The following is a 14899-nucleotide window of genomic DNA, read 5'->3' on the forward strand; positions in this document are numbered from 1 at the left end:
TTGACACCATAGAAGCACAGTGATGTGCAATAAAATGTTTGCTCCTCAGATAAGTATATAATAGTATTGTTATTAAAAAGAAAAGGAGTACTTGTGGCACCTTAGAGATTAACAAATTTATTAGAGCATAAGCTTTCGTGAGCTACAGCTCACTTCAAAGTGAGCTGTAGCTCACGAAAGCTTATGCTCTAATAAATTTGTTAGTCTCTAAGGTGCCACAAGTACTCCTTTTCTTTTTGCGAATACAGACTAACACGGCTGCTACTCTGAAACCTGAGTATTGTTATTGTTTAGTATTAGACCAAAGCATAAAGAGATTTATCCTACCCTAGATTAATAATTGTGAAAAATGATACTTGAGTCCACGTTTTCTGTTCTAATTGTATGGATTGATAACATAACTAGAGCACTCAGTTGTTACATATAAAATCAGATTGGCCAGGTGGGATACAAACAGGATATCCCTGGAGGACTGTTTTTAGTCTAAGGGACACTACCAATACAAAAAGACATTGCAAATTGTGTCTGCTATTAATAAAGTTAGATTTATTGCAAATAAAAGATTCTTTTAAAATTTACATTGCTTTTTCACTTTTCATATTCTTATTTTTTGTCTGTCTAAGGAGTGAAACTAAATTAATATAGCCTGTTTAGAGTTAATTCAATGCTGCAGTGTTTGAATTGTAAATATTTTGAGGAATACTTTAAATATATATTTTAATAAAAATCTAAATTTTGGGTAAAACTACTTTATAAATGTCCATTATAAATATGAAATGTTTGCCATTTTTTCATTAATGCTTTTGGCAGCTTGATATGTAAAAATACAAATAAAATCTGAAGACATCTGGATCTGCAAGCCACTGGAGCTTCCTTGGCTAAGTACTGAGGATAAGAAAGCAGAAGAAGTTGATTGTAAAGTCAAGGTCATCAGCTACAAAATGTTGCATCTTTCTCAGTTCTGCAAGGAATTCAAGTAAGTAACTTCTTCCAAGTTCTGGAAGATATTTATTTTGAATCTGAATTATAATCTGACCTGACACTGTGTTATCTTGCTAGGTGTTTTCTAATCACCACGCTTGTTGATAAGTGATAAAGCAAGTCATGGAGTTACACCAATCTATTACTGCTAAGGATTTGATGCATATACTATAAAGTCCAACCTACCCCCTTCCTAGGATTTGGTTTTATTAGTAACCTAAGTAACAACAACATAAACTTTCTCTCCAAATTTACTTGGTCCTAGATTTTCCTTGCAGGATCTATCTGTCCTAAACCGTAGTTATCTTTTTTCCTAAGAGAAGCAATATGGCTTAGTGGCTCCTCGGACCAAACTAGGACTCCCAAGAGCCGGGGGAGGAGGGGGGGGTCTATTCCCAGCAGTGCCACTGGATTGCTGGGTGACTTTGAACAAGTCATTTCACATCCCTCATCTATCTTTAAAATGGGGAATAATGCTTACCTCCTTCACAATGATCTTTGAGATCAATGGAAGAAAAGTGTTGTGCAAGATTATTGCATTATTTATTAGATGGGCTCTTATATCATGGTTGGAGCTAACTGACTCCACCTGCTAGTATGATTCAGTTGTACCTACAGGAATGGTTCAAGCACCTGATGAACAGGATGACTACAAAGGGTGGCCCTGTATTACTATTGTAATAATATACAGGATCTTAGATGCTGCCTGCTGTTAGAGGTGTTCTACAAACTTTGTAAATAGCTAAGATTTACACTGGTATGTGATTAACTGAGTAGGTTAAAAAATGTCCAATGAATCTAAACAGTCTGTGCGATCATGTTGAGTCCATCAAATCTTCCAGCACAAACCAGACAGGCAGATTTGATTTCCTGCCATCCTGCCCACCAGCCAGCCAGCTGAAGGAAAGGCAGACTGATGGGCAGTCCAGTTCCCAGGACTGTCCATCCAGTGGCCAGGCAGGCTACCTGTTCACCAGCCACCCAGCCAATTTGCTGACACCAGCCAGGAAGCTGACTTGCCAGCTCAGAAATTTTCCAAAAATTTCATTTCAGTTTTTCCAAAATGAATTTTTTAAAAATTGTCCATTCCACAGAAAATTTTGTATATCTGACTTTTTGTACCAATTCAGAAAGGAAGAAGTTTCAGAAATCTGAAATAGCCCACAGGACAGACATTCCAGTTTCTGCACTGCTCTAGTGATTAAATGAAGACATGGATGGACAGTGATGTCACTGAATGAAATTCAGAACAAGATTAGATTAGATTTTGGAAGTGCATCTCACACTTATTTAAACATGTCTCTCTCCACATAGCTTAGACAAATACCAAACTACCATGTGATTATAACACACAGTGTACACCTAACCCTGCAGCCTTTACTCATGGAAACTTTTTGTTTTCATTTTGAAGTCTGCCAGAAAGAGGTTCCAATCCTGTGAACCTTTTTCTCTCTATGATACAAATGATCTGTATTTTAAATGAAAATGCATTGACTTGATGGATCTAGACTGTTCTCAGTGGTACCAGATGACAGAACAAGGAGTAGTGGTCTCAAGTTGCAGTGGGGGAGGTTTAGGTTGGATATTAGGAAAAACTTTTTCACTAGGAGGGTGGTGAAGCACTGAAAGGACCTACCACTACCTTCCTTAGAGGTTTTTAAGGTGAGGCTTGACAAAGCCCAGGCTGGGATGATTTAGTTGGGGATTGGTCCTGCTTTGAGCAGGGGGTTGGATTAGATGACCTCCTGAGGTCCCTTCCAACCCTAAGATTCTATGATTCTATGACTAAAAACAGTGTTATTAAAGAAGGGACAAATCTGTTGAATATGGAAAAGCTGGTGATAACTGGGAAATCAACTCTGCTCATGGAGCAAGCACTCCAAGAAAATGCTTGGACGTTGAACAATGTGCTAACAGTGCAAAATTAATTTATTGCTGTTCCAATGAAGTAATTTTAAAGTTACTTTTAGTCAGTGACTAAAATCTTTAAAAAGCTGTGGTAATAGTTAGAGTGCCAAGGAAACTACATTGCATGAAAAATGTTGATGTTACCTGTAAAATCGATATTCTCCAGCCAAACAAATTCAATTTGCAGGGCTGTAAATGTATGAAGCTATAGAGTCACACTTCGAATTCACTGGGAAGGATCAGTTAAACTAATGATTTGGTGTTTCTCTCATGCCAATATGCATATATGAAGCATAATAAAATAAAAATAATATATTATCTGATATCAAAGGATCTCAGGATGCTTTATGTTAACTTACAAGCATCACAACACTTAATGTCTAATAAGTTTCTCACTATCCACTCTGAGGTGACCAAAGGCTATTGAAAGGTCACATTCCCTCTCATGGAAATGCAGTCACTGCTGAGGTGGAACACAGGATACAAAATAGGAAGTGAAACTGAATACAGTGAAGCCTGCAGAAAGCTTCCTATACACTAAGCTTTTGTACTAACAACTTTCTCAGAGTTGCTATGATTGAATCAGTGATACCAACAATGTAGAAGCTAGTGTACACAAAGCTCTGGTGGCTGCCACTGCTGGTGTCAGCTACTGTATCTTCAAGCTTCAGAGTAGCAGCCGTGTTAGTCTGTATTCGCAAAAAGAAAAGGAGTACTTGTGGCACCTTAGAGACTAACAAATTTATTTGAGCATAAGCTTCCGATGAAGTGAGCTGTAGCTCACGAAAGCTTATGCTCAGATAAATTTGTTAGTCTCTAAGGTGCCACAATTACTCCTTTTCTTTTTGTATCTTCAAGATCTGCTCTGAGCAGGGTTAGATGACACCATGATTGAAACCGTCCCAGCCATGGAGTCCTGTCTAAGCAGCTCTCCCACTCATGCTATCAAGGTTGAAGATTAACTAGCTGTAGCACCAGTGGGAATTTTGGCAAAAAAAAAAAAAAAAAAAAAAAAAAAAAGCCTTGTGTGCATCACCTTTTTCAGACAAACTTCTGTCTTAAAAGAGCCTATATATTGAAAGATTTCAGAGTGGTAGCCGTGTTAGTCTGTATCAGCAAAAACAACAAAGTCCTTGTGGCACCTTAGAGACCAAATAAATTTGTTATTTAGTGGTGCCACAAGGACTCCTTGTTGTTTTTATATATTGAAAGAACTTGTTCCACCTTTATTAAAAGTGATGACCAGGGTTTTTTCAGTTCCTTTTGTGGTCACTTCACACAGCTTTTAAATTATTCTTTCCAGCTGGAAATGCAAGGCAAATTTGAGTACACAGAATGCAATTTCTGAGGTACAGTTTGAGTGGATCCTTGCTCTTTCAAAAAAAAGTCATGGCAACTGTAATGAGTACAGGTGCCCAGATAATCAGTTTCACCTCTCATATGAAAGACAACACCTTCAGCAGCACAGTGCACCAAACCACTATTGAGTATTGATTAATCACTATCACAAAAGGAAGGGTGCCACCTGCTGAATTCCCAAAGCAGCTTTCTGCAGCATCTAGATATTATGCATCCGATGAAGTGAGCTGTAGCTCACGAAAGCTTATGCTCTAATAAATTTGTTAGTCTCTAAGGTGCCACAAGTACTCCTTTTCTTTTTATGGATACAGACTAACACGGCTGCTACTTTGAAACTAGATATTCCTTGGGAGTTTCCCATTCTGATCAAACCCACCATGAAAGATTAGAGAGTGAGCGGTACTAAACTGTATTCAAACCATTATGGTCTCTGCCAATCACAGAGGTACAAAGATGCTTCATCCTTAAAAAAAACCCTACTGGTTAGTTATGAGTAAGTAGTGTGTCCTATATATCGTTCCTTGCACTGGTTGACTACTGTCCTCACAACTCTCCACTCACACACATAAAGCAACTGTAGCCACCTCACCTTCTCTTATCATCCACGTAGCAGAGGGAAAACTTCTGGCTGACAAATATTTAATCAGAAATATCAGTATAATATTAACATGGGGATGGTCCCATTAACTCGGTAATTATAACTGGCTCCTCAAGTAAAAAACTCCAGGCCCCAGGTGTTTATTATCCAAAGATATGGTTGTGGCTGAGTTGAGAGAGCACTGGGAGGCTATTTGCCACAGTCTCCCAACATTTCATGGAAATGGAAGTTTATTGATTAGAACCAATGCAGAAAATGTGATGCTGCAAATACAAAATAAAAATATTTAAGGTAACTTTTATTAACTCAATAGATGGATAGTCATCTATTCAGTTCATAAAAAATGAAGGATTACATCATTTAAGTTTAATGTCTCTAAGAAATAATCTTTCCTGTGATAGCTTTACCAACCCCTTCTATTTCAGTTTGTAGCAAATTTTCAGTGCCAATTGAAAAGCTCCCTGGAAGTGCGCTTTCCAATGAAGATTGTGCATGATAGCACTTGTAGGGATGACCATATAACATTGACTAGCACTGGAAAATGCTGCAGATTGAGGTAAGTGGTGTGTGTTGTAACTGCTTTAGCAAAATAATTATACAAGCACTACAAAGAAGAGGAGGAGGGGACAAATATAGTCTCTGCCTGGGAAGAGGTAGAGGGTGGAATTCCTTGTCTTCCATCACTCACCCCTCTTCCAAACACATCCCCCGCTCCTCCTAGTTCCTCGGGGAATGGCATGAACCACTAATTCACTAACGACTAAATCCAGAGAAACTCTGGCCCTGCACTTTATTATGAGTATCAGGCGTTGCCGAGAGCCCGAGACTCTGACTCTGCAGCGGCTAGACCACGGGCTGGGCTCTGCAGACTTGCACACTTGGGACACGCCGGTGTGTCGGCGCCGTGGGAAGAGCAGCTGGGACTAGTTCCCTGCGAGCTGCCCGGCCAGCCCCGGAGTTAATGAGGCGCCCGCACCGATCTGGGTCTCCGGGTCAGTCCCTTGCCCCTCCATCGTTATTTCACTTCCCGGGGGGTAACCCCCCAGCGGGGTTTGCGGCAGGGGCGTTTCTCTGCCCCGTCCCGGGCGGCTGGCCGAGGAGGCTCGGCTCGCTGTTGGCATCGTGGCCCAGCGGCTGCAGGGGGCGAGGGGCGCCCGGGACCCCCGGCGGCAGCTCTGCCCCGGCCAGCCGCCGGAGGGGGAGGACGCGGGGAGGGTCTGTCGCCCTAGATGCGGGCGGGAAACGCCCCCTCCCGCCCGGGGGCCCAACCGGAAACCTGCCTTGCTCGGAATCAACGAGGCTGTGTCTCCCCGGCCCCCGGCCCCGAGCGCGGCACCTGCTCCCCGGGCGTGGCTGGCTCCGCCGGGCGCTTCGGCTGCTCGTTCGCCCCGCCGAGCCTTCCCCGCCATGGGGCAGCAGCCGCGCCGCGCCGCGCCGGCCGTGGGCGAGGCGGCGGGAGCCCCAGGTAAGGCGGGGGAGACGGGGGGTTGCGGAGGCTGCGGGCTGCCCAGCAGCAGTGCCCGGGGAGAGAGACCGGCTGCGCGCCGGGGCGGAGGGCGATTCCTGCCAACGACAGTTCCCGGCGGGCTGGGTCTTAATCGGCGTCCTGGCCGGGCAGGGAGCTTGGCCGGCCTGGGGAACAGCCATCCAGATGCTGCTAACTTCCAGTCCAGCTGTTCTGGGGGCCCAGCCGCGCCGAGTCACGGGCGAGCTGCTCGGCTCGGGTCGCTCCGCCCTGGGGGGGGGCTCCCGTCGCCGCCGCCGATCGGGAGCGCGCCGCTGTGGGAGTCAAGGGGGGAGGCGGACGGAATCCTGCAGCCCCCAGCCCGAGCGCCCCAACCGCGGGAGCCGATCCGAAGACTCGGGGGAGGAGGGGTGGGGGGCCGGGCAAAGGGATCCGGGCTTTGTCCTGCCTTGCTGGGGAAATGGTCGACACAAGCTGAGGGCGCTTTTTGCTGCGCTGCTTGATTGCAGGGATGGGAGCCCAACCCAAGCGGTCTGATTCTCTTTGTGGTTTCGGGGCTGCATTACGCGGGGACGTCAGCTCCCGAAGTTCCCTCTCATAGGTCGAAGCGCGTGTTGGTGGGAGTGTGGCGGGGGGGAAGTCTGTGGTTTGGTCCCCGGGCCGGACCGCACGTCGCACCACAAGCAAACGGCGGATCTGGACCTGCCAAGGCGCCTCCTGGCTGCAGCCATCACCATCGCCGGCAGAGACACCCCGGGCCACAAACAGGAAAGTATCGATTGCTCCCCAGATTTCCAGGGAAGCGAATAATCCCCTGCCGCCTCCTTAGACCTTGCTTGAGAGTCCGAGAGCAGACTTGCCATTGTGATGGGTCTTGGAGCGGAGCTCGGGATCCTTCCCCTGCTTCTGGGCGGCAAAAAATCCTATTCAACGCAAGGAAGTTGAATCGCGCTTAGAGTTGGGTAGAATCCAGCGGGGGCAGATACCCGAGACCGGACTGATCATTTCATCCTCAGGGACTACACTTCCTCCCGGCAGCACCTTTGATCAGCCGGCTGTGGATTTTATACTTGCTTCCAGATTTACTTGGTTTTTTTTTTAAAGTTAGCTTGGTGGCTGCTTGCTTGCTTTTTTTGGAAAGAGTCGTACCCCTGGACTAGGGTCGGAGTCGCGGCTTCCCTTTGCAATGGGATTGCAGATTTCTTAGCTGTGTTGCGGTCACGCTAAATTCTCGACTTGCCCTCCACCCTGAAGTTTCCATATATGAAATGGAAAATCGAGGGCTGTTCGGCGCCCTTTGTTACCTGATGTTCAATGCACCCCTGCTGCTCGTAGTAAACGGTAAGTCGCAAACTTTCGCAATCTTCCTAGAGCAAATCGCCCCCCCCCCCCCAACACAGCTTGTTGGAAAGGAAGCCGGTAGCACAGTGCGGGGCGAAGTCTAAGGTGGTTGGGAAGAGCTAGGGGGACCGTGTGTTTGACTCGGTAAAACCTTGTTCTACTTCGAAAATCCGTTCCCAGCAGATAACAACCTGTGTTATATTATCAGATCCGATCAATCAAATCCTTGTTCCTGTCACCGATCACTATTGAGCGCAATAGACGTAACTGGCTTGCACCTTTGTGTTGTAAGAACTTTACTGTTTGTGCAGCGTACGTGGGGGGCGGGGGGAGTTATACCGAAGAGGAAAACAAGGTGTCGCTAGGGCAATTTCAGGCGGTCACCGGGGGGGGGTAGTTCTCTGAGGCCAGGAGGCACAGGGCACCCGGCAGGGTCTGCGGGACTGCAGCCGGCCTGCGCTCGGCTGCAAGCGCGGGCGGGCTCTTTGGAGGAGAGCGATCTGAAACGCGCAGGGGTGTTGGCGGTCGATTTGTGTGACAGATTTTCGGCCCAGGGAATCTGAACATCCGTTTCCTCCTTTTCGGAGAGGCGCTTTTCTGCAAACGCTCCCCAGACTTGGCTCCGCTGGCACGGGCGTGGATGCACCAGTAGGTGCCCAGGCTGCGGGGGCAGGAGAACCGAGCTCGCCTGTGTTCTCACTGGGCGGCGGAGCTCGGGCTTCAGCCCTGAAACGCGACACGCTCTTTTACCCGACAGCGTTTAGCCCTCGAGTGGAAGCAGATCAGATTACGACGGACCGGACTGATTTTGTCTCTTAATCTCTCCTGTTAACCAGCCCTTGTAATTCTATCTTCTCCTCCCAGCTACATTTACTGAAGTTCCCAAAGATGTGACTGTTAGGGAGGGAGATGATATTGAGATGCCTTGTGCTTTTCGGGCCAGCGGATCCACCTCTTACTCCTTGGAAATCCAGTGGTGGTACCTTAAAGAACCAGCCAGAGAACTTGCCCATGAATTAGCCATCAGTGCCCCTGGCAGCAGAAGCAAGGTAACAAAGTGCCACGGAAACATACATGTTCATTAAGTGCAACATGCTCAGAGAGTGGTTAAAATAAAGCTAACGGACGCTGCCGGTGACAGGAGCGTCCCCTGTTACATCCCGTGAAGTAGGTAGGAACCCCCTGGTATCCTAAACTCTCCCGTGGAATGGGGGAGTGGAGGAGAGACTAGAAATTGGTGGTCATGCGCCCCCAAAAATCCGACAGCACGTTGGGGATTGTAAACATGTTGTTCAAGAATGATAAATATCTGTCTCACTGCAAGCCCCATCGTTAAGCTTTAAACCGGTTTATGGTATTACATTACAAAGCGGGGATAAACAGGAGGCAACTGCGAAACTGTGCTAGTCTGAACCGAGCTGTAAATCGTGGGAGAGGTTGATGAAACAAGATGAGCTCCTCTCTGTAGATAATTAACAAGAGCAGATGGAGGAGAGAGGGATATGCTCCTAGCTGGAGATCCTGCAGGACAATTCTCCAGTTGGGTAATCTATTTACATACTCAAATGAAGTGATTAACGTGCGTTAAGGAAAGCAGGGTAAATCTTGTGTATTCTTTCTCAACCCACAGAAGGCCTCTTGGTTTCAATATAGGCTCTAGTCTTAATGTCTAGGCTACATTTCCCTGACACCCAGTTTATTCTGCAGCCCAGATCTTGGCGCAACACCCTGTCTTGGCAGCATAATGCTGCCAAGTATATAAACAAGGTTAAACATCAGAGAAGAAGTCTTGAGCAGGCTTCCAAGATGTGTCTTTCTAAAGTATACAGCATCTGCCCTTTTCCTACCACAGAGCCATTAAGCCTGATGATACTCCCTGAGGAGCCTCCTCATGCCTACACCAGGTCCTATCTATATGGCAGGCTTGTTTTCCTGCAAGGCTCAAATATAGATGCAAAGCATAAAGACTCCGAACTAATGTGATGCCGTCTAGCTGTAATGTAAAGTTTGTTGTCAGAGAGGGAAATAAATCGCTTGGATTTAAAAGTCGTCTTTAACCTTCTATAAAACTGCGAGCTGCTTTTACAATAAATGGTGACAGGGAATGCCCAGAAAATGACTATCTCCTTGGGAGGCGCATTAGAGAGATCAGAGGCATCATTTCCTTTTGCAGTAAAGTTGATTGTAAGAAGGAAATAATCAGACCCCAAAACTGATGATCTGCCTCTGATCTTGTGTTGCTTAGGGACCTCATCCCTGCACTAAAGCAATTCAGAATCTGGCTTCCCCGAGTCATTTCCAGGCACAGCTCTGCACTACCATAGAAAACAACCACCCCTGTCTAAAATAGCTATTTCAAATGTAATTGGTCTTTTTACAATTACCATTGCTCTGTTTATACAAGGAACAAATATTCTTCTGCAGACATATATCCCTTAGCAACGGCAAAACTTTTACTGCAGGCATCCAATAAGCCCAGTTACATTTTTCCAAAGCAATCCTGTTCCTTAAGCGCCAATTGATTAAATCAAATCCAAATTCTCCCAATAGTCACACACAATCAGTTCAAGTTATGAAAGTTGCACTGAAGATCTGTCTGCCTAACCTCTGTTTAGCTGGGGACTTGGGTGCTTATAATAATGTTAATATGCTTTAGGAGTCTAGTCTAACATGTTTCCTTCTCTGCTTTTTTAGGTAACAAATAAGGATGCAACTAAAATCAGCGTAAGTGCAGATCAAACAGAGTGATGCACAATTTCTGTATGTACATGCTGGTTTTGTAACACCCCACACGATTTCAGCCAGTTTAACTCTCTAGAGCAACAGAAATGGTGGAGCATAGCGGGCATGTGCATATTTTCCTCTCCTTGGTGTGCCATATTTCCATCAAAATGTTACTATCTGTTGCTATTTTAACTGTGGAGTTTGTTACTTTTTACAAATCCAGGCAAGAGGTATTTGTTTTTTCTCCTCTTCTTTGATCTCACCTGGAAAGTACTGGAGGTCAGGTCAAGTGATAATTCTGCTTTTCATTTGGCTGTCTCCATTACTGAAAACCCACTCCCCCCAGCAATGTCAAATTTCTTTATAGCACATTAGATCCAAATGTTGTTGATTTTGGGCTGGATCCAGTCACTGATTTCACTGGGAGCATGGGCAGGCCCATTTATTTGGCTGGTTTTAATCCCATCACTTTCACTTTTCTATTTCCATTTGTGCAGGCTAGGGAAGGTAGGGAGAACCTTGCAGAGATTAAACACTGCAGTTGGGAGTAGAGACAGGATGAGATCTTTAATTCACTCAGGCTAATTGTCCCACGGAAATTAAAGGCAATCAGTAAAACCAGCAGAATTTGATCCTTCATCCTTTGTTTATAATGGGGATATCTGAGGGTACACAGCACTAGGTAATGGCTAGGGTGTCAGACTTGGGGATGGTGTGTGCAGTCTGGCCATTACATATGAAGGTATTTGGGTATTTTGTGTTGTATTGGGGGTAGGGAGAGACGCATCAGTTAAGGCATGTATTTTTAGAAGGGAGGGGAAGGTTAATGTCTGGGTGGTTTATGTTCCACTTTGTAGGGGGTAAGAGAGAGGAAATGCATTATTTTTAGCAGGCGAGGTGTTGGAGTTGTGAGGATTAAGTGGCTGTGTTTCATTTTGGGGGAAGATAACTACTCAGATTTATTTTTAGAAAGGCAATTGGAGAATTAGTGGCTGACTGTTGGTTTTAGATGGGAAGTTGGTTTAGTTTTGGAAGGGGATGAGGGCAGGATTAGTGGCTTTTAAAAAATAAATGTAGAAAGAAGATGGCATGTTTAATGTATTAACTTTGGGAAGAGGGAGGGACAGGATTAGTGGCTGGTTATTTGAGTGCTGTGAAAAGGTGCATTCAGTTTGGAAAGGAAGAACTGGAATTGGTGGCTGGGTTTTGGACTTTGATGGGGAGATGCAGTGCTTACAGTATTTATGGAAGATAATGGGGTAGCAGCAGTGGTTGTGTGTTTCTGTGTTTGATTTCTGGGAGGGAAGGAAAGAGATGCATTTACTTTTGGAGCCGAGGTTGTATGAGTGCCATGGGTGGGTGCACTGTTGAGTACCTTGTTCCAAAGTGGTGGATTTGGTAGCTTGGTGCTTGACTAGAGTATGCATCACTTACTGCATTTAATTTTGGAAGGGCTGGGATAGGTTCAGTGATTTGGTAATTTGGGGGAGGGGTCATTTATTTCGAGGAGGAGCTGGAAGGTTGGATTACAGAATGAGAGAGATTTGATTTTGGCGAGCAGCTGGGGTGGTCTCAGATGCTACCTGTTTGCTTATTGGAGGGGAGATCCTCTAAATTCTTAGAGGTGGTGAAGCAGGCTGGAGGGGAGGTGCATTAATTTCTGGGAGGAGCAGGCTTGGGGCTGGGACAAGAGGGAAAGGTGCATTGGGGCAGGCTTCGGGGGACTGGAAGGTGCATTGGAGCAGGCTGGGGGAGGAGATCAGGAAGGTGCATTGGGGTAGACTCAGGGGCAGAGGGAGGTACACTGGGGCAGACTCCAGGAGGAGAGGAGATGAGATGGGAGGTGGATTGGGGAAGGCTCGGGAAAGGGATTGGGGGAGGTGCTCGGGGGCAGGTGCATTGGGCAGGCTCGGGGAGGAGACTGGGAGGAGGTGCATTGGGGCAGGTTTGGGGGCAGAGGGAGGTGCACTGGGGCAGACTCAGGGAGGCGATAAGGGGGGAAGTGCATTGGGGCAGGCTCCAGGAGGAGATTGGGGGAGATGGATTGAGGTAGGCTGGGGGGTGGGGCGTGCATTGGGGCAGGCTCGGGGAGGAGATCGGAGGGGAGGGGGCCGGGGCCGGCTCGGGAGGGGCTCGCGGGGGAGGCGCCCGGGGGCCGGGGCCGGCTCGGGAGGGGCTGCGCGGGGCAGTGACGGGCCGCGGGCTGTGGTCTCTTGCAGACGGTGCGGGTCCAGGGCAACGACATCTCGCACCGGCTGCGGCTGTCCGGCGTGCGGCGGCAGGACGGGGGCGTGTACGAGTGCCGGGTGTCGGACTACAGCGACGACGAGACCCAGGAGCACAAAGCCCAGGCGCTGCTGCGGGTCCTGTCGCGCTTCGCCCCGCCCGACATGCAGGCGGCCGAGGCGGTGTCGCACATGCAGAGCAGCGGGCCGCGCCGCTACAGCCCGGCCAGCAGGGCCACCGCCGAGCCCGGCCTGGAGAAGCGCCTGCTGCCGCCCCAGGGGGCCGGGGCCGGGGCCGGGGCCGCCGCCTCGCCCGCCGCTTCCACCCCCGCGGCGTCCTCCTCGGCCTCGCCCCCTCCCGGCAAGGCCGCCATCCTCCGCCAGCAGCACGGATCGGGTAGGTGCCCTGCGGGCTCGGGGGGCGCGGTGGGAGCGCAGCGACCCCTAGCGGGGCGCGGGGGGAAGCGCACGGAGCCGAGGGACGCTCCCTATTCTGCAGAGAGGAGCCACGGGCCGTAAAACTGGCCTGCCATACAGTGAGCCCGAAGGTGTCAGTAGTATTGGGAGGCTCTTAGGGCTCAGCCCCTTCCGAGCCAAAATCGTCTAAGCAAAAGGGATTCGGGAGCTAAGAGAACAGGCCTCTAGTGGGGAGCCCTAGAGGAATGGGTTGCAAATGCGGGCTTTTGAGGATTGGGGTTTGTTTGTTTGTTTGTGGACTCCATAGGTTTCCTTTCCAACTGGTATCGGGAAATTATGTCTGCTAGTAAAGAGAAAAAAGTCCATTACTGGCCCCAGTATTGCCAATTATTTCAGCCTAGTCATTGTAGCTACCAGAGAGTTTCCTGGCCTCCACTATGGATGGTTTTTGTTTTTGTTTTCCGATTGCACATGTAATAAACATTTACCTTTTACTTCAATGGATGTTTCAGTTGTCTTTAAAGGCTTATCATGGATTTATCTTTCCATAGATAAAAGTAGACATAAATTGTATTGAAAGTAATGGATTGAAATGGGCGTGGCAATGGTGTCTGAATTGAAGGACAGACCATTTAAAATCCTAATACAAGCTTTACATGGGGGAGCGGTAGAATGGACCAAGTGGCAATAAAGCACTTCAGATTCTCTGTCATGGCAACATTATAAATAGTTTAAAATTGTTGCCTTTATTAAAATATATTAGTGCAGACCAGCAGTAGAAAGAAATGTAATTAAGGTAGTAAAAACTAAGGTTCCAATTCTGCAAATAGTTAAGTATGTGAGTAAATTTATTTATATATTTAAGTGTTGAAAGGAGCAAGTTTTAAGACTCAATCCTGCACTATTTTAAAGTCAGGGAGAGTTTTGTGGGGAACTCCACTGGGAGTAGGATAGAAACCAGAGCTTTTTATGGAGGTATAAACTATACAGTGCTACGTTTTCAAAGTCATTTTCTACATCTGTGCTTTTTGTTTTGATTTGGTTTTGAATGGTAACAACATTCATAAAGTAAAATGTTACAATTTTTCTATAGAGATCTTAAAGCCTCAATGCTACATGTTGACCTGTATGGGCAGGCCCTTGATCCCACATAGAACAGTATGCAGAATTAGGACAGAATAAAGCTAAATGTCAACTGCTGTACAATGATTCTATATTTTAGCTTTTAGCATTCAAAGTGATTATATTACCATTTCTTGTAACAAAACTTGCAAATGCAAACACTGAGAAGCCTTTCTAAGATAAGTTAATTTCTTTCATCAGAGTAATTATTACTGTATTATGGCTCAATCCTGCTCCCATTGAGGTCAGTTGTAAAATTCCATTTACTTTAGTGGTGGCAGGATCTGGCCCTTTTTTTCTGCATAGTGAAGACTGTCAAGACATTCAGCATTATTCTGGCTGTGTTTGGTTCATGTGTTGGCCACTATCTTTTACATAATGTAGAGCAAATAATCATGCCGGTATATATGGAAGATGACATATGGATAGTTGAGCATGCTCAAAAAAAGAATTGAGGTTACCTCACAGGAGAGGGCTCTTGGAGCGAGACTCATCTTTAAATGGAAATATACAACTTTCTTTATTCCCATTTACACTCTTGCATCAAATATTTACAGGCTTTGGATCAGATAATTGAAACCAAGCATGTCGGCTATTACTATCCAGGAATTGTATGTAGCTCACAGGTGAACTGTCTTCTGTGATTTTTACCTGTCTCTGTTCTTTGCACAGTCAAACATCATCCTGTGAAATTTGGGTTTTGTTTTGTACCATATGAAAGATTATTGTGTACTTTTTTGTTGATTAGTCACTTGGGCT

General features: G+C 46.5%; 1 protein-coding gene across 2 annotated transcripts in view; it reads left to right on the plus strand.

Moving 5' to 3' along the window:
• Positions 1-5707: 5707 nt before the first annotated feature.
• VSTM2B (V-set and transmembrane domain containing 2B) overlaps positions 5708-14899 on the plus strand; it is a 32180-nt gene continuing 22988 nt past the window's right edge. Inside the window, exons 1-5 of one of the 2 annotated variants that reach the window (XM_043494989.1) lie at positions 5708-5838; positions 6913-7652; positions 8517-8701; positions 10347-10376; positions 12596-12998. In XM_043494989.1, coding sequence (XP_043350924.1) covers positions 7580-7652; positions 8517-8701; positions 10347-10376; positions 12596-12998 — 691 coding nt within the window. In that variant the 5' untranslated portion in view covers positions 5708-5838; positions 6913-7579. Of the gene's footprint in view, positions 5839-6102; positions 6312-6912; positions 7653-8516; positions 8702-10346; positions 10377-12595; positions 12999-14899 lie in introns of those variants that run through there. The other variant, XM_038368376.2, reaches the window with a different exon arrangement.

The sequence above is a fragment of the Dermochelys coriacea genome, chromosome 12, assembly GCF_009764565.3.
Source record: "Dermochelys coriacea isolate rDerCor1 chromosome 12, rDerCor1.pri.v4, whole genome shotgun sequence".
In the NCBI taxonomy this organism is placed as follows: Eukaryota; Metazoa; Chordata; order Testudines; family Dermochelyidae; genus Dermochelys; species Dermochelys coriacea.